This window comes from Thamnophis elegans, chromosome 11 (assembly GCF_009769535.1).
Source record: "Thamnophis elegans isolate rThaEle1 chromosome 11, rThaEle1.pri, whole genome shotgun sequence".
NCBI classification, from domain to species: Eukaryota; Metazoa; Chordata; class Lepidosauria; order Squamata; family Colubridae; genus Thamnophis; species Thamnophis elegans.
Window position 1 is genome coordinate 46,952,165 of NC_045551.1, and position 20,367 is coordinate 46,972,531.

General features: G+C 40.6%; 1 protein-coding gene across 4 annotated transcripts; it reads right to left on the bottom strand.

Annotated features, from left to right (window-relative positions):
* Window positions 1–210: 210 nt before the first annotated feature.
* GPR180 (G protein-coupled receptor 180) lies at window positions 211–20,291 on the bottom strand. Of its 4 annotated transcripts, XM_032226560.1 has the most exons (10): window positions 20,063–20,216; window positions 19,634–19,787; window positions 13,769–13,927; window positions 11,133–11,333; window positions 9,596–9,776; window positions 5,409–5,458; window positions 4,295–4,452; window positions 3,316–3,507; window positions 2,889–2,966; window positions 211–1,396 (listed from the first exon to the last, which is right to left on the bottom strand). In XM_032226560.1, the coding sequence occupies exons 1-10, from the start codon at window positions 20,129–20,131 to the stop codon at window positions 1,238–1,240; spliced, it is 1,401 nt and encodes a 466-aa protein (XP_032082451.1). In that variant the 5' UTR covers window positions 20,132–20,216; the 3' UTR covers window positions 211–1,237. The 4 variants fall into 4 exon arrangements, with proteins under 4 accessions (XP_032082451.1, XP_032082452.1, XP_032082453.1 ...); XM_032226561.1 differs by lacking the exon at window positions 19,634–19,787 and having other exon boundaries at window positions 20,063–20,291; XM_032226562.1 differs by lacking the exon at window positions 19,634–19,787 and having other exon boundaries at window positions 13,769–13,902; window positions 20,063–20,142.
* Between the last annotated feature and the right edge of the window lie 76 nt (window positions 20,292–20,367).

The window sequence follows — 20,367 nt, forward strand, 5'->3', positions numbered from 1 at the left end:
TCGCGGAGTGATCTATTTCCCCAAAGACAGTAAAATGCAGCAGTCTTGTGGGTGCAACTCAGAGCAAAGATGAGCAAATGGAATTATAATTTTTTAAAAAAGGTGTGTGTAAATATACAATTACATGTATATTTTGAAAAAAAAAAAAGGCATTAGCCTTGAAATAAACAAACCAGTTACTTAACGGGAACATTCATACTATACAGGAGGTACTGTTCGTAGGATTTTAATTTGGAGCAATAAATAGGCACTTCAATTAAAGTCTGCATTTACTAAATGTACCACTGACAAGTGTTGCTCTGTTACAATGGCTGGAAAAATGGCAACCGCTCAGAACACAAATGCCAACTTGAATTACAGCAAATCCAATGAGCATTTTGTTTTTCAATTATTCAGAGAAAATTTAATCCTGATTAAGTATCCTTGGGCAGGAATTGATGGGTAGTTGATGACTGAAACTAACATTTGAAATACTTCTATTAATTTAATCTGCAGCTATGGCTTAATTATGACTGAATCCTCACCGAATTCTCTCAGGATTAAAACTGTAGTACTGCATCAACACATTTCATTTTTTCTCTCTCCTCAGTTTAGGAGGCATAAACCCTCTCCTTTTACAACCATGCGGCGGTGGGGTTTTTTTTTTCAACTTAAAGAGTTAGTTAATCACCCTTCTGCTCTTGTAAAATGTCAAACACAGAATTAAACCACAACTGGCAATCAAGCTAAAAACTGAACTACATCCAAGCCTCAAGGCAAGAAAGTGATAATGAGAACTATTGTTCACTGTAAACATTATACACCATTTTTATGGACCTATTACAGTTTAAGTCCTATTAAACTTCGGCATCAGTTTTTTTGTCTCAAAGCCACCTTAAACAAGATATATATGATCTGAACTGCTGAACTCTTCCATCCAATTAGTTTAAATTTATCATTATCGAAATTTCAATTTTAATGCAAATGAGGCAAGTTGGAAGTGAAAACGTGGCTAAAATCACGTAGTCTTTATCCAAATAGCAAAAAAAAAAAAAAAAAAAGAAGAAGAAGAAGAAGAAAAGTTTGCTCATCACTATTTCTGATAAATTCCAATCACTTCTGCATTGGTTGTCATCCAGCGAGAGCATAATGCCGTCTTCTAATTATTCAGCTATTCTTGAGCTGAGTTACTGCTGAATATAGCTGCTCCATTTCCAAATCTTTATTGAACCATTGCCAAGAAATCTCCGAAGGGATCTCAGAAGTGATGCCGACTTTTATGTCCAGATGCTACTGTTAGAGGCAATGTCACTGAAGAGAGAGAGGACACTTCCCAGTAAAGACTATGGGAAACAAAGAGCCGGTATAGAAGGACCATGGAAAACAGCTGGCAGAGAATGACACCCATGGTAATAATCTAAGAAGGAACAATAACAAAAAGTGAGCGAGACAGAACATGGTTTGTACAATGAACATACAATTCGTATGAAATTTCTTAGATGTACAAAGGGGCGCAAGATCTCTTTAGACACATAGTCAATGAAAGAACAGCATATGGCAAGGATAAAATTCTTTTTTCCTTTCACACGTTGCAAGTTGAAAGTTTCACTCAGAGATGGAAGGGAGGAGGAGAGTGGGAGGTACAATGAAATTGTGTTTTAACTAATTAATTGCAGGGATGGAGATCTGGTATTCCCAAAAGGCGTGGAAAATCAAAGAGCACACCATAGCAGCAAGGTGTCATTTACACTGTTTAATTGAGGATGTCATTACACAAATTATGCAAACTGCCAGAGATTCTGCTCTAGTGTACGCAAAATCTGTAGCACTGGGGTCCAGAAAGCTGACATTTCATTTTACCATTGCATGAAACCAAACTCGGTTCACATGATGAAAAATCACAACTTCAGATATTCTGCGAAGTGTCTCTAATTCATAATATTAGAAAACGTATCGTTCCACTACACAAAAACATGGTTTGTTGAATAAGCTATAGGAGTCTTATTCTATGTTAAGCCACTGTTATTTTCTAGCAATGTTTTGCAAATACAGGGGTTCCCACATCAATACTCGATGACAAAAATTCAAATGCACCATTTTATGACTTGAAACTGGCCACGGAATTATGGTTCCACTATTTCATCTCCACAGCACTAAAACACGGCTTAGTTTGGATTTAACCCATGATTTCAGAAAATGTTCTTTACATCTGATTTCCCCAATGAACTTTGGTTTGCTAAGAAAGCTTTTCTTTGAACCAGTCTTCGTTCTTTTCTTTTGTACTTCAATTGTCAGGGTCAGATTCATGTTCCTGCCCCTGATTTCCCCAGAGCTACAGGTTGTGGGAGTGGAGGGTTCAATTTCCATTGGATTGAGCCAGGCTTTACAAGGAAGTTTGAGGATGTACTTCAAAAAGGTAGGTCCAGGGCAGCTGAGGAGTTTTACAGACTGACACAGGTGCCTTTGGTCATCTCTTTTTCCATTCAAAACCTTTCAAATCCCCAAATGCAAAACAACCCCCTTGTTTTCTCCTCCCACTGGAATGGGGGGGGGGAATTCTAGCAGGCCACAAAAGGGATGCCAGGAAGCCATTTTGAGCTTCTTTGCAGCACAATTTGCCCTTCTTTTTACAATCAACTCAAATAATAATGACAACCAGGTATCTAGCTTAACTAAACGCAGAATAAAAGCAAGGGGAATAATCAGATTGCAATCCTAAATTGCTCTTAAGGCCAGTTTAGTGAAATGCATGCAGCAAGAACAAAGACTTTTAGGGTAACTATACGATTTAACATCTAGCAAAAAACAGTTAAATTAAAAAGTGTGGCCTTTATCATCAGAAAGGAGCATCATTCATGACAGTGATTCTCAGTTCTGAAAAACACCCCTAATATGTTGCAGATACCAACCTTTTCTCGCTGATAATCTCTAAACATTAGAGATATAGTCACAAGAGTTGGATGACATAAAAACCACAGAATACATCCCTGTAAAAGAGAAGACGCATGTGGATTATCAGCTATGGGTACCTGGCAGCATTCATGGTTATGGACTCCCACTGAGTCACTTTACTGTTGTCAAAACTCTTTTTTTAAAAAAAAAAACTATTCTAAATCATGTAATAGAAAGCAGTAAGGATACTAATGGAATTTTTATACCTTAAAAAAATCTTTCCTGAGCAATTCAAAGCTTTTTTATTTACACATATACAGACAAAGGAGCCTCATTACGAACATCCTGACTTACTTCTGAATGAATATAAATATACTTCTTTCTATTTTCTTCAAAAAAGTTTCAATGTTTTTTTTTTAAAGAATACATCGGGTTTTCACATACCTTTGTGAAAGTAATATAGAATTCTCTCTTTAGAGTACTCCTCTCAATTCGGATAATCTGGTAAAGTCCACATCCTAACAACATAGCTAGACAAATTCTTAACCCGAGGAGAAGTGCACCGGCTAAACTTTGGTGTGAATGGTAACTATGGTGATTGGTATCTTCCAGCTGCTCCCAAATAAGCAGAATGCTCTGCAACAGAACAAGCCATATACCAAGAATAAAAATGATGCTTGAAGGAAAACTTTGTTCAGAAAATACAAGCACGATGGATCCACATTATTAGTAACGACCACCTCAGATCGGGGGCGGGGGGGGGGGAGTAAAACTTCAAAATAATTTCTAAATAGAAAAAAATAATTATAGATTTGGAAAATGTATAACAAAATATAACCGTAAACATCTTCAGCTTTTCTTGCCTGAGACAGGACTAGAACTCAGGTTTCCCAATTTCTATCCTGGTACACTACGTCGATCTGGCTCTCTTTTGGAGGCTATGGCTTTGGCAGCATCTTCCAATTATGGTAAAATCAGGTGCAGAACCTGTCCAGTTTGCCTTTCATTAACTATTTTCCCAAATAATCATTAGGCCGTTCTAGTCGGGTAACATCATTTTCAACATTACATCTTATTAATGTTCTAGAGCAGAGGTGGTATTTAGCAGGTTCTGACCAGTTCTGGGGAACCGGTAGTGGAAATTTTGAGTAGTTCGGAGAACCGGTAAACACCACCTCTGACTGGCCCGGTCCTCATCTATTCTCTGCCTCCCGAGTCCCAGCTGATCGGGAGGAAATGGGAATTTTGCAGTAACCTTCCCCTGGAGTGGGGAGGGAATGGAGATTTTACAGTATCCTTCCCCTGCCATGCCCACCAAGCTACAGCTACAGAACCAATAGTAAATTTTTGAATCCCATCACTGTTCTAGAGTTATTAGCCACTAATCCCTTCTTCAGTAAAGACAAAAAAAACCCAAACCCACCTGTGTCACAACAGCGGTTATGGCAATGGCAGTGGATGCTGGACTGGAATCCCACTGGAGAGGTTTGCTCTGAGATTTCTTCATTCTACCAATTGCCCATCCCATGCAAAGACTCAGTAGCAGGTACAACATCTGCACCTGAGAGATTATGTCACACACTATGGGAAAGGCCAAGAAAAGTTACACAGTTAAATAATTCATGATGGCATTAGGGATACCCGGAACATAGAAAGTCCCTGTGTGGGGCTTTCTTAGTTCTGCAAAACATTTCTAGGGGAAGCCTCTGCCTTTCATACAAGTCCTTCAGGGCAGCCATTCCTTTGCGTGAACAGCTGAATGTTTACCATTTACTCTCATTCTTGCTATATTGAGATCAATTTTGGCCTCATTAGGAATGTTCCTTATTTTCAGTCACTTCTCCAAAAATGTGGCAAGCCATTTTCAACTTTTGTAGCAGACTTAAGTCATCTTTTGGTGGTTAACAATGTCTTTAAGATTAACAGATTTGGAAGGGACCTTGTAAGTCTTCCGGTCCACCCCCCCCCTCCCCAAGCAGGAGATCCTACACCATTTCTGATAAATGGCAGTCCAGTCTCTTCTTGAAAACTTCCAGTGATGAAGCTCCCACAACTACTGAAGGCAAACTAGTCCATTGGTTGATTATTCTCACTGTCAGAAAATTTCTATATATTTCTAGATTGAATAAGAGGCCGAGAGCTCCCCAAATGATGCAACTAAACGATAACATGCTCCCCAGCCTCTCAATTTTCCAGATATGCTACTCAATGTGGAACATTTTAATTTGTTGCTAACTATTTGGTTTAAACTCCTATTTACTCTGAGAGCAATCAATTCAGAATGTTCAGGTTTGGGCAGACAAGGATATGATTACACTGTAAAGCATCTTTTGAAATAATCAAATATGTTGCTAGACATAATGAACAAAGCCCTGCCCTCTGTATTGGCTGGTGGGATCCAACCAGCCCATGGCAGCATGTGGAAGTACAGTACATTAACGCACTCCAAATAACCCATGCAATAATTAAAAAGATATTAAACAATGCCTCATGATATACCAAAGAAAACAAATACTCAACAGAAAAGATATACTTACATTCTGCAAGGCTCCCCATAAAAGGCAATCCTACTCCATTTTTTGAATAACTAATGTAAATGAAAGAAAACTATTGTCAAAAGCTCATTCTGTTGAAAAATCCAACACTTCACACACAGTACTAGAGTTGTGTACCACTTCAGATTCCAAGGTGAAAGGTACTTCTGAGTCTGCTACTTTATGAGCCAAACAAGGCTTTTCCTAGGACCGTGATGGTGAACCTGTGGCATGCGGAGCCATTTGTCAGGGCACGTGAGGCTTGCCCTGTCAGCTGGCCAGCACGCTGACTTCAGCCTTCCTTTGAGGTCGTTTTTCGCCCTCCACAGGCAGGGGGGTCCTGGGTGGGCGTGCCACACCCATGCTATGCACACAACCACAGTGCACATGTGGGCACGACCAGCACTCCCCCCCATTTTTGGTGTGCTTTTTTTGCCCTCCCCAGGCTTCAGAGGCTTTATAGGAGCCTGGGAAAGGCAAAAATAGCCTCCCCCCTCTCCCGAGATTCTCCGGAGGCTTCAGGAGCTTCCCTGAAACCTCCAGAGTGTGAAAAACCACCCCTACGGGCAAACTGGAAATTCAGGAACGGACTTCCGGTTTGCTCGTAGGGCCTGTTTTTCACGCTCTGGAGGTTTCAGGGAAGCTCCTGAAGCCTCTGAAGGGTCTCGGTGGGGGGGGAGGGGAGGCTATTTTTGCCTTTCCCAGGCTCTTATAAAGCCTCTGGAGCATGAGGAGGACAAAAAAAGCACACCAAAAATGGTGGGGAGCACTGGTCGTGTGTGCATGTGCACTGTGGTTGTGTACATAGCATTATGGTTGTGGCACGCCCACCCAGGACCCCCCTGCGCTCCCCCTGCTTTTGCCATGTGAGCAAAAAAAAGGTTTGCCATCACTGTCCTAGAATGTGAAGTAGCAGTGAAAGAGACTATAACCAGGGGTGTCAAACTGAAGGTCTGTAGGCCAGATCTGACCCGTGAGGTGCTTAAATCTCGGGTTGCCCTGGAAGGACCAGCCCATGATGCCTCTGCCAGTGAAAACAGAGCTTGGGAGGGCCGCGAGCTCTCAGGCAAACACAAGCACCCCCGACATGAGTGACATCAAGCTGGCCACGCCCACCCCAAGATCAAATACAACCCTGATGCAGCCCTCAATGAAATAGAGTTTGACACCCCTGGGCTGTACTATGCTGGAACAGATGTAGCTGCTCTTAGGAATTGGCAGGTCTTACTTCCATGCTCAGAAGCACATTATCTCCTTTAAATGCAAAGGGCCCACACAATAATTACAAATAATCTTTCTGGGGACACAAACACACATACATGCATATGTGTACACACACGTTATTTGCAGAACGTGTTAAAGGTCATCCATAGCAGAAGAAACAAGAGACTGGATTACAAACAGCACTTACAAGTTTGCTTACACTGGAATATTGCTATTGAGAAACTTCTCCATTCGGCTCCCTTTGGTTCTAACCAGACTCCCTCTTTATTTCTTCATTAATAGATGTTAGTTTACATGTAAATTTACATAAAGCTAGTTTAAATATACTGTGTTAAGAAAAAATACCTCAAAATATTAAAAAGAAATCTGGAATTCATCCCAAACCTGGTTTATAATGTATTTGCATTGTTTCAAGGAACCCATCGTAAGAAACTCTATTTAAGATTAAAGAAAGAGAATCTGAAAAGAAACTGAAGTAGGAATGTGCAGCCTCAAGAAAAGAAGATTATGGGCAAATCACAAAACAATTCAGTGGGTTTAATATCAGGAAACAATAATTGGCAACTTTTTGTCCCAATGCTCCGTGAAATCAGTTTTGTTAAAATTACTCCTTCCTTACTCCTCCCTCTTCTTTCCCTCTACCTCCCTCCTTGGTGTATGCCTTTATTCGAGTGTTGTTTGATCTGATAAAAGTAAAATGAACCAAGAAAAAAAAAAACAAAGGAAAGAAAAAACTACCGTATATAAGTACATTCTTATTCTTATTAAGACTATTTTAACACCCCCCCACCCACCCCCCACAAATCCCCATCCCCAATCCTCCCGACTTCCCAGGGCCCACACCTGGCACTACCTTCTGTCTAAAATATCTTGTATACATATGGATTAAAAAATAAAAGTAATATGTCAAAAGAAAGAAAAACAGAAAAAAAAGAAGAGAGAAAAAAAAAGAAAAAAGAAAAAAGAAGAAAAAGAGAAAAAGAAACCACTCTTTGTGTTGATCTCAGCCCCCCATCTTTATCTATGCTTAAATAGTATAAATCATTCTATCTATATTTTATTCTCGTCTCTTACTTCTTTGCTATTTACCCCAACCTTCTGTAGACTCTCCCGTTCCTCTTCCTAAACCTCATGATCCCTTCTGATAAGATTTAAGCTACGTGGTTCATGCCACATATTCAAATATGATTTTACAGAAGAGTAATCAAACTTTCCCTTCTAGTAAAATTTAAACAGCGTAAGTGATCTTTCTTAACCTCCTTTTCAAACAGTAATTCAAAATAGTCTAGCCAAGCTTCCCCTTCTTAGTAAAATTAAGCAGCGTAGATCAAATATTACTTTACACAGAAATCAATTTCTATCTTAAGATAATTCCAACCGACTTTCTCTTCTGATAGGATTTAAATAACGTAGTTCATTCCACATGCATTTTACCCTCATCCCTTACTTGTCTGATATTTACCACTATCAAATTTATACTAGCATTTGTTTAAAATCTAACTCAAAGCAATTTCAACCAACTTTCCCTTCTAATAAAAGTTAAATAGCATGGACCATTCCACATATTCAAACAATACTTTCAGCAAGAGTCAGTTAACCTTCTGTTTTAAAATAATCCCTTCTAACAAAATTTAAACAGCATAAATCATTCCGCATTCTTTTTACACTTATCTTAAGATAATCCCAACCGGCTTTCTGTTCTAATAAGCCTTAAACAACGTAAATCATTCCACATATATTTTACCCTCATCCCTTGCTTGTCTGATGTTTACCACTATCAAATTTATGCTAATGTTAATTTAAAATCTAGCTCAAAGTAGTTTCACCCAGCTTTCCCTTCTAATAAGAATTAGTCCGCTTTTTCTACCGGAGAGAGGTCTCAAACCCCCATTCAGTCCTCAACTTTGGCGAATATTTTAAAATGTCTAAATTCTCGATCTCCGTTTTTCTGCTTCTCCGAGGGAGGAAGGGCTACCCCCTCCATCTTGCAACCACATGGCCTGCCGTTTGCCTTCTCAGTTTTGTTAAAATTAGAGGCCACTGAATAAGCATCCCCTTAGAGCAGGTGTGTCAAACTCGCAGCCCGTGGGCAGGATGCATCATGCGCTGGCCACACCCACTCCCGTTTTAGCAAAGGGGAAAATCTGCGATGTCATGTGATGATGTGTCCTTGCAAGTTTGAAACCCCTGCCTTAGAGTGCTGTTTTACCCAGCAAATTGAAGAAAGAAATGCAGTATGATAGAAGCCTGGTCTGCTCAGAAGTGCAAATTACCTGCATACACCTGAATGGCTTCCATACCACTGTGAGAATCCACAGCATAACCCCAAGCAATCCATGTACTCTGCAATGAGTGGCGCTATCTGACATTACTCAGGTGCATCTGGTGGGATGCAAGAAGAAGGGCCTTCTCTGTAGTGGCTCCCTCCCTGTGGAACATCATCCCTCCAGAAATTATAATGGCTCCTACTCTGAAGCTCTTTTGGAAGGTCCTGAAGAGATGACTTTTGCTAATGGGCCTGGAGAACCCAGAGTGGGATGGAGCCCATTAAATGGTTGATATGAGTGTGTGTTGTCGCTGAGGGTGTGTGTGTGTTGTATTATCATCATTATCATTCATTCCAAATTGCTTTTATCTTCTTTAAGCCGCCTAGAGTTGCCGTGAGCGAGTAAGCAACTATATAAATTTTCTAAAATAAATAGATTTTTTTCAAATAAATACCGTACAGTAACTTAGCTTGCCTCCCTCCCTCTGTATGCTGGAGCAGAAAGAAAGTTTAAGTCTAAGCAGCACAGCCTAGGATTTTTCCAGGGAATCATTTGTGGTTCAGGCCTTAAGAGCAAAGCTAGCTGGGAAAGCTAGAAATTCTTGTTAGTAAAGGTTGCTGCTAGAAGCCTAAGGCAACAGACAAGAGCAACAGTTTATAGGAATTCAGCTGAAGTTCCTTCCATGGGATCTGAAATTACCTTGAAAAATGCAGATAGTTTGCAAGAGCTGAAGCTGCTTGCAGGAGCAAAACTACAGAGAGCACTTTGAGCACCGTGTGCATAGGTCCCCCTTTCTTAATTGTTTGCCACAAGGACTGAGCATAAATGCAGGCAGCAACAAAATAACCCAGGACAAGTAGGAAGAAGAACTCATGTAAGCCTGTGAACAGAAAAAAACCAATGTTCATTCATTTCTTTGACAATGAATGCCTTGTTTCTTGTAAACCTTGTTTTCATGCCTTCTGTCTAATGGAAAACCTGACAATTCCCAGAGCAATTTCCAATTAAAACACATTTGACTACAGCTTAGTAACAATGGAGAACAGCAGCTGATTTGAGGTTTAAGAAATCTGAAAAGCCTGGGGAAATAACCAGTTTCATTCTGGGCTAAAAGTTGCAGGGAGCATTCCAAAAACAAGTTCCACTACAGATAAGGCCCTTCGTGATGGGACCTTGAGAGGTTCATTAGGTCTTTAAAGGACCAGCAGCAGAGGAGATACGATGCTAGCAGAGATGAAGATATGTGATAGGGTTTCCATATCATGCGTGCTGGGGAATTCTGGGAGTTGAAGTTCACCCAGCTTAAATTACATGTAGATTGAGAAATGCTGCAACAGGGATTGGGAATTACATGAAACAAGGAGTTTCGCTTTTGATTTCAAAATATCTCTTTGGTTATGTAACCTTTTTCTGCCTAATCATCCTTCTTTTGAAGAATCACTATCTTCAGGATTGTTTTTCAGACTAAATATGGCAACTGTGGCAGCCTTTGCAAAAGCAGCAGCTAAGAGCGAGGTGTTTTGTCTTACCACTAGATGTCACTGCTGCAATACGTAAAAGAGGTGGGTGCTCCATAAAGTGCTCCCATATGTAAAATGCAACTTTTACCGTACATTTTGTGAGGTAAACCAAACTAACAAATTGTAGATTCTATAATGAACATTCTTTTCTTTATTCAATAAGTTGCTTTGGGAAGAAAGTCACATGATGGGGGGGGGAGACACATAACTGCCTTAAAAAGTTGCAGATAAGTTTCTTGTTTGCTTGTTTTGCAATCAAGTATGTATTTCTTTCTGGAACTGAATCCAAAAGGCTACTGAAGAAAGCTGTTAAATCCCAAGGCTTAAATGTCTGAACACCCCAACTTGCACTATTACTTCTCAATTCGTTCAACACAGCTAAAAGAAACATACAAGTATGGCACTGTACCATATCTGTATATAAGCAAATATAAGGATAAAAATTACATTCATTTCCAAAGTAAAAAAGACAAAACAGATATTTTGGATTATTTGCCTGTTATCTGTGCAAGAAAAATGGAAGAGGGAAGATTCTAACGTTATGATCCCTAAAGTCTGGTTAAAGCAATCAACCCATTTTTAACTTAGCATTAAATGAATAATCTTTCATGGATTTGGAGAAATGCTTCTTCTCCAAAAATGTGCTTTCATTAAACTGGCCATGTCTTCTTTTTCTTTCCCACAAAGCCCACTCCATATCAAGAAAAATACCTTACCTGATTCCCCTGCACTAAAGTGATCTAATGGATTCCGTTCTGCATCTGGATTTAGTAGCACCATTTCAAATTGAACATCCTCAGATTCAGAGTCTTCATATGTCTCCGCACAGGTAAACTTGTCGACATAAAATACATACCACGTGTCTGGATAAGGGACCTGGGATACCGTTATATTTTGTTCGGTGCAGTTCATGTTCACTTTAAAAAAATACATTAAAGTCACTATCTCCAGGAAGCTTTTAGTGATAAGAAATTTCTAGCATTCAAGAAATTTTTCATGTTTGGTTCTGGCTAAGGGGCACATTCATATTGCTGAAAGTACATGTGCCAATATATATGCTAGAATATATATGCAAATAGAATGTATTTTTGCAGAGTATGTTTATAATGTAAATGGAAATATATTTAAAGAACATACCAACTCATTACATATCATTGGGCAAAAATCATTCCCATTTAGCCACTTTTAAATCACCTTTAGGCCAAAGAAGAAACTAAATGCACTTAATTATGAAAATCATAATGTATAGTCAATTATAGTAAAATGTTATTTAATTAGAAAAAAATACTTCAATGATTCAGGGGCATGATAAAGACTTTGCCTGAAGAAAAATCCACCTTGAATCCCTGACTTCTTTATGTCAGGTTAGTAAAAAACAACAGCCTAAAATGCAGGAGGAGTTAATCTATGCAAACAATACTAAACCAGCTCTAACTCAGTACAAAGCTGTTTATTAAGTTACAAAATGTGATTAAATCTCCATGTGACGTATTCTAAACAGACCAAAAGCCAGTTTATACATTTTGAAAGTAACTTGGGAAGGAAGTACATATAAAATAGCCAAGATATGGCACTTTTTAAAATCTGAAATTAGGAATAGTGGAAATATTGTTATATCTATTTTTGCATAACACATTTAAAGTGAAAGGTAGAGGTTAAGATCAGAGTTTGAAAAAGGGTGTTATCAGGCATGCTCAAGAATAACGCTATGACTATTAGAAGGGTGTAGCAAATTTTGAATAACTGAATGAAGATTATGTGCATTATATTGTACATAAATATGTACAATAACATTAGAACCATATAAGTTTGATTAATGTAGTAATTCTCATTTGCATCAATATTATTTTTGTATTAAAATGAATGACACTCAGATGCCACACTGTCCTTCTAATAATGTTGATGTATATTTAAAAATAAAAAACTTTATGCAAAAATAAAATAAAAATAAAATCTGCCAATGTATAATTAACTATGGGTACTGGTGGTGCATTACTATTAACATTTTATTTTGATCAATTAAGAATGATCCTGATTATGACCACTTTGAAATAAACTATCTGAGGATTTACTAATTATAAAATATTTGTGGTCCACAAAAATTGATCTTAGCCTTGGTAATCTGATTTCCCAGTTTCATTTTCTTTAATTGAACAAGGAAACAAAGGGGCTCTTTTCATGCTTTAAAAAAAAACTAGACATCATTTTCTTATTTTATGCTACCATAATTATAGGTTTAAATATTAACACTTGCAATATGGAAAAATAGTCAATTGATTCATTGAATGGTTTTAAAAAAATTGCTTTCAAGTCAGCTGTATGGGTAACAATTTTCTCTTCAATTCACTGAAAAAACTTAGAAACAGAAGCAAATATGATCATTTTAAAAATGTGCCAAAATGGAAGATTATCAGTTGTGCGATTGAGAACAATTGTTTGCTTGGGGTGGGAGTGGTTCACCTCTCAAATCTTCCTGCCCTAAACAAAGCGGCAGAAAGGGGTAGAAGACACGGACCCTTCTCATGATTTCACAGCAATATTGGGACAGCCTTTTGCATCCCCCCCCCACCTCTGGCAGTCTGGAAGTCCAAGGATAGCATCTGGGCCATCCAAAATTGCCTATCTCTGATGCAGCTTTTTGCATTCTAATATTTGTTCTGGTGAAAAGTCTAGTGGGGAGAGCTTTGGACTGGCTGCAAAGACAGGCTCAGATGCTAAGTTTCCAAGTGTTAGACTGACCTGATTAATCTACATTAGTTGGCATTATGTTATCACGTTTTGTATTGAATCCAAAAGGGAAGAGTAAATATTAACATTTGCTTGGATTGCAAGCATTAACAGATTAGAAACTTCTCCCTTCTATGAACTTATCCTAGGTGCTGTGTTTTGTCAACAATTAGAATCTTGACTCGGATGAACTTTATCGGGATTTCCAAAACAAAAAAGGTCATGCTGGGGATAAGCAGGGTGTAACAATCTTCTATTATCTAGATGAAAAAATGACCACATTTAGAATGGAATACGGAGCATTCACTTGTGATATACCATGGATTACACATGTAATCAGTGAAACAAAATAGACTAGAACTGAATGATGAAAAGTGAAATGTAGGTATATAGAAGTTACTATATCAGGAAGCAGAACAGGTGTGATTGTAGAAAGATTTCATAACTAGTATAGCTAGAAGTCAATGTGCCTTAGCTTGCAATTTTCCATGCCTTTTGGTGCAAATATCAAAGTACTTTAACGGCCTCTAAATGCTTTACTAAGGATTAATCTATGATCAGCCAATGAGTATAAACAGACTATATAATGGCTCAATACATTAATGACACCTGTGCACAGACTCACTTATCAGCTGAGCTTTAGCCAGTTTTTCTTTACAGCTATAATCCTGTTGACTTTCTTGAAGCTTTAGCCATTCCTGAGCTTGAAAGAGATGAAGCTTTGCTTCTTTTCCAACAGCAGTTGCCACGTTGTTGATTCTGACATACAGAAGAGCACAATCACCTTGATATTTAAAAAGAAGTCAAATTCTGTTATACAGATAAAAACACAAGCAAGAGAGAAACATTCCCTACAAGGCAGTTTAATGCTAATAAGAGGTATGTTCCATTGCATATTTACCACTTGCATTTATTATTTGCATAGCATGATCATTTTTTAAAAGCTCTGTCTATGCTGAAAGGTGTCAAAAATCCAGTGAATTGATTTCCCCCTTCTGCCATATGTACCATATGCTTAGGACAGCTTTTCAAAATCAAGGATAACTTTCGTTTCATTTTGAAGAGCCAAGGGATGATCAGAACAAGTGTTTTCCAATGTCTCAAAAAAAGACTTAACTCGGGCCTACTGCAATAATGTAGCATAAAGCAGAGGAGGGCAGAACTTGAGACAGAAAGATCAAGCCCATCACATGTGCCTCCCCCCATATTGTACTTGTTGGGACTATATTTCCTTAGGAAAAACAAACTTGAAAAAGGGGCAAACCTAAAAGAGATTTATAGGTAATTGTTTATATTTTAATAATTTTGGTTTACAAAAGAACATTGAACAGCAGAAAAACTGTACAAAATGCATTTTCTATTAAAGGACAGTTTTATGAAATAAAGGACTGTCCTTTATTTAAAAAAGGACATTTGGTCGCTGTACCTATATTCCAAGATCTTGTTGCCAACATTTAACTCCCTCTCTCCAGCCATATTTGGGACAATTTTGGAATAATTTTCAGGTCTTTCAAGGTAATGGTGGCAGTTTTGAAGGGTGGAAAAGATTTTAATGTTAGAAAAGCGAATGGATTCCTATTCTTAAAATAGGATTTGAACATCGGGGGGGGGGGGAATCCCCCTTTTCAATTTAATTTCCATCTCACCAGATAACCTTAAGCAGGAAAGTTAGGTGGCTAATTTACAACTTCTCTCCCAATATTTCCTTTAAGAGTTGGATAAAATCAAGTTGTATTTGAATTTCTAGTTTCACAGACATTTCCGTGTTGTTTTCTTGGCAATAGTACAGAGGTTACTGTGTTCTTCTGGACGCTTTCAACTCAGGTTATATACCTTCCATGCCAAAGTCAACTAGATACTTAAACTAGGTTTAGGGCTTCTACAGCTACAATAACATTTGCACTACAAGCCCATACATATTTATGACATGTAATAAAAAAGTTATCTATAAAATAATTTGTGCTGGTCTAGAAGTTTTGTTCTCTCTCTCTTCCTTTCCTTTCCTTTCCTTTCCTTTCCTCTCCTCTCTTTCTAAAATTTATTGGCTGCCCATCTTACCAAAGGTAACTCTGGGTGGCTTACAGTCATAAAAATATATCTGCATTAAAACAAATTAAAACCAAAGATTAAGAGCATGTGGGGAGGGTGGGGGCAAAATGGCAGGAGGTGGGATCTGTTGTTTACTTGATCAACCACCTCCACTGTGCTGTTCCCCCACTGGGGTTCCAGGCCTTCAGGCTCTTAAGAAAGGATAGGAGGGTTGGGGCCAACCTCATATTGGGGGAAGAAGATATTCCAGAGGACAGGAGCAACAGCAGAGAAAGCTTTCCTCCTAGACCTTGCCAGCTGGAATAATTGGTCTGATGGGACCTGTAACCTGCCTCTTCCACCAGCACAAGTGGGATGGGCTAATCCCAGTGGGATGAGATGGCCCCTCAAGAAACCTTGACCCATGCCAAGGGCTTTAAAGGTGATCACCCACACCTTGAATTGTACCTGGAAGCAGAGCAGCAACCAATATAGCTCAAGGAGAAGTGGTGATACAAGGGCCACCTATAACTGTCTGCACTGCTGCACTTTGTACCAGCTGTAGCCTCTGAATGCTTCTCAAGGATACTCCCATATAAAGTGCATTACAGCAATCCAACCGTGAGATGATTAGGGACTGAACAACTGAGCACACGGAATCCTGATGCAAGAAAGGCTGCAACTGGTGCACAATATGAAGTTGTGCCAAAGCCTTTCCTAGCTGAGACTGTCCCCCTGCTTCTCAAGCAGGAGTTGCGAGTCCAGCAGAATCCTCAAGTTGTGGACTGGATCTTTCTGGGAGAGTGCTACCCTATCCAGAGTAAAAGATGACAGAATCCCCGAGCCCTGTGTACCCAAAGCCATTCAGTCTTGCCAGGGCTAAGCAGAAGCCTGTTATCCAGGCCCCCACTGCCATCAGGCACCACGAGAGGATAGCCACAGCATCACTTGGGTCACCAAGAATGGAGAGATACCGAGATGGGTGTCATTGGCACACAGTAGATATCTCAACCAGTGGTGACAGTTGATCTTGCCTAGCGGTTTCATATAGATATTGGAAAGCCCTGCAGGACATCACAACATAGTGGTGGAGGGCTGGATCTTTCACTCCCTTTCAATAGTGATTGGGACTGACCATGGAGAAAGGAGTTGAACCAGCACAGCCCCAGTCCCTGCAGCCAGCCCAAAAGGATACCATGGCCAATGGTACTGAAAACTGCCGAGAGGTCAAGGAGAGGGAGGATGATTGCATCATCCCATCCTGCTCTCGCCAGAGATCATCAACAAGCACCACCAATTTGATGGGGCTCTGTAAGTAATTTCTATAAACCTGAACAACTAGCTTTCCAGCTTTCCTTTTCTGAGATGTCACTCAGGGTTAATAGCTTTCCTGCTTTCCATTATCTGCCTGGGAAAAATATTTAGCGAGCAAGTGGATCGATCAAATCACAGCAGGAATGTCTGCAAGTATAGAACCGAAGCAGTAACTCTCACTTCCTGGGTTTCTCCTTAAGGATAAATGACCAGAAAATATTGACAAGGGTCCCCCACTAATTTTACGCTATGCTTACTTTATAAGCCAAACAATTTGTCACCAAAAAATGGTTACCAATCTCTGGTTACCAGAAAAGACACAATTAGATCTTTTGCTTACTGTTGCTGCTCATGCTTGTCAGACTGGCCACAACCTCTAAATAGAAATGATCCTTGTCTCCATTTGTTGAGATAGTTTTATTAAAAGTTGAGCATATTGCATAGCCAGATCTGAGAATTGTGTGTCAAAATCCCTAACTTCTCTCCCCCACCGTCCCACAACTGACTCTCGCTGCCCACCACAGTGTAACCAATCAAGTCCATGCAAGATACTTTCACAATGATCATCTAAACACATCCCCCCTTCTTCCAGGTAGGTGACTTTAGGGCAGCATCTCAAGGAGGTATAGTATCTACTTTCGATTCCCCAAACAAGTCCCCTCCTCGCAGTTCATGATAGTCTGTCATCCCAGAATGGTGAAGCACAGCAAGCTCAAGGTGACAGCTGACAGTTTTACTCTATGCTGAGTGCCAACAAGTCTTTCTTCCTCTGTAGCTTCAGTAGATGCCCCATCAGGACAGAAGAGGATGGAAGGCTTGGTCCATATTCTGTCATACTGCTGACTTGCTCAGAACTACTTGCTGCTTCTGGTTTCCAGGCCAGTGCTTGTTAAGTGCTTTTTCTCTGCTTGGGAGACTTTAACTTTCTTATCTTGCTGCTGCAATAACCCAATGAGCAACAGTACTAGGTTAGCCCAGCATTGTGCAGGAGAATCAAAAGTTGCCATGCAAACTGATGGCTGAGTGCCCCTATCTGAGATATTTATGATCAAGTGAACTGCATTATTCCAGCACTTAGAGGCAAAAAGCACTTGTGTGAGTTACTTCCAAAAGAATCAGTTCATGGAAGTCACAGGTGGTAGGCAAGGCCTGAGGATTTGGCATTCCTTCTTGAAAAGGAACTCATATAGTGAACTATATTCATAAAGTGCTCACTATTGAATGACATAATGGTCACCCCTCTGCTAGAAAATCCTGAGCAGTATGTACAGATGGAAGACTGGAGCAGAAGCTACGAGGGGCAGAAAGGATCACATTCCCTGTTACGGCAATGGCACTCATAGATGACTTTATATTCTCAAAAGCTCACAATCATTCAGAACCAACCCTAACACTAGACTAAGAAGGTGGCTGCTGTACTACACGCAAACCTAACATCAGTAAAACAATTACTGTGCTTCTCTCTCAGAGCTAAAATGTTTATGAAGATGCCACAGAAAAAGTATAATTCACCAAAAATATTTCTTCACCCTGGCAAGAACACATTTGCCAGTTCTGCTAAATTCCTGGCGATTTGGCGGTTGGTAACCTGAAGCAGGGCAAATAAAACGAAGCCTGCAGAAGTCTGATCAGCTAAAAGAGGTTTTAGAGGCTCCAAATGAGGAAGAAACACAGCAACCAGCTGCACCTTGGGAGGACAAGGCTGATCCCAAAGGAAATCAACACAGATCAGAGCAGAACTGAGATAAATTACCAAGATATCCCAGTGCAGAAATACAGGTAGTCCTCGACCACTATTGAACCCAGAATTTCTGTTGCTAAGTGAGAAATTGGTTGAGTTTTGTCCCATTTCACAACTTTTCTTGCCACATTTGTTAAACGAATCACTGCAGTTAACAACCAGGTTACTAATTCGACAAGTGACTCTGGCTTCTCCAGACTCAGGTCGCAAAAGACGATCACATGATCCCAGGACACTGCAACTGTTATACATACGAAGCCGTTGTCAAGCATTTGAATATAAATCACATGACCATGGGGATGCTGCAATAGTTGTGTGAAAAACGGTCATGAGTCACTTTATTTTCAGTGCTGTTGTAACTTTGAAAGGTCACTAAATCAACTGTCGTAAGTCGAGGACTACCTGTATACTCTTTTCAGGAAAGCAATAAAGCCCCCTCCCACCCAGCCACTAAGGAAACCATAGTTCACTCAGAGAAAACTTTTCTTTTGCAATCATGAGGATGCACAGTAGTCTTTAGTGGCCTGGGGGAAAAATAAAGGAAAATATTTGTAGCTCAGGGATGAAATGAGGGGTCCTTGATGTTTTCTAAGCTTGCTTGTTTTCTTGCAGATGTTTTATTACCCTAACTAGTAACATCATCAGAGCTAAAGGAGTGCAGTTTGCTGCCAGTTTATATTCTTGTGTCTTACCAGTCTGTGTGGGTGGGTGCAGCCTTAAGAGATTCTTTGGTTGGGCTGTTTACTGATGGCTCTTTGGCAGAGCCAAGGTGGCGCAGTGGTTAAATGCAGCACTGCAGGCTACTGCTAGATCAGCAGGTCAGCGGTTCAAATCTCACCGGCTCAGGGTTGACTCAGCCTTCCATCCTTCCGAGGTGGGTAAAATGAGGACCCAGATTGTTGGGGGCAATATGCTGACTCTCTGTAAACCGCTTAGAGAGGCCTGAAAGGCCTATGAAGCGGTATATAAGTCTACTGCTATTGCTATTGGCAGTTTCTTGACTGGGATATTGTTTACAGGTAGTCCTTGATTTACAACAGTTTGTTTAATGATCGTTCAAAGTTACAACGGCACCGAAAAAAGCAACTCATGAACATTTTTCACACTGATGAAAAATTGCAGCGGTCACAAGATCCAAATTCGGATGCTCGACAACCGACTCACATTTATGACACTTGCAGCATCCTCACATCATGTGAACCCCCTTTTGTGACCTCCTCTTGCCAAGCCAAGTCAATGGGGAAAGCAGATTCACTTAACAGCCAGATCACTCACTTAACAACTGCAATGATTCTTTTAACAAACACTGCAAGAAAAGTTGTAAAACGGAGGCAAAGCTTACTGAAACAATTTTTCACTCAGCTCCAAAAATTATGGGCTCCACTGTGGTTGTAAGTTGAGGCCTACCCGTACTTGATGGTTGGGTCCAAGATGTGGCAGGGAGGAAAAGCTCCAAAATTTTGGCCTCCACCTCCTCCTGCAAGACACTTGTGGCTCCTGTTGCAAAGACACGTGTCATCTTCCTGCAAAGGCACGTGTCATCGTCGGCAGAGAAGAGGATCTGCAGAAAAAGTGCCCATTTTGACACGTGTCATGGAAGTCTTCGCACCACAACAGTCCTTGGGCTCCCAGGGAAGAAGCGGCTCTTTCTCCCGAGAATGGACGGTGTGTGTTCGTGGGGGGTGCCCGGTGTTATTTCCACGAAGAACACGCGTGGGGCGGCAGATACCCCACGCGGGTCAGCCCCACGAGGCGGCCTCTCGAGCCAGCCTGTCACGGGGTCCTCCCGCAACCCACTCCGCTTTTCCTTCGCTTCTGCCGCCGCCGAGCTCTTACCTCGGAACTGGAACCGAGCCACCACCTGGCCGGCCCTGGCGCGGGCCGCGGCGCTGGAGAAGCCGCCATGGACTGTCTTGGCTTGCGCCCCGCGCATCCAGGCGCCACCGCCGCTCCAGAGCGCGACCCAGACGAAGCACAGAAGCCGCTCCATGGCTTCTCCGGCACCCCGCCGTCACCTCTCCCCCATCCCGACCACGTCTGCACTCGCCCTGAGGAGAACGGAAACCAGGCGGAACCAGGAAAGGAGCGGCAGCCAATGGGAAAAGAGGCTTTACCAGGAGGAGGCCAATGAGAGGGCCTTC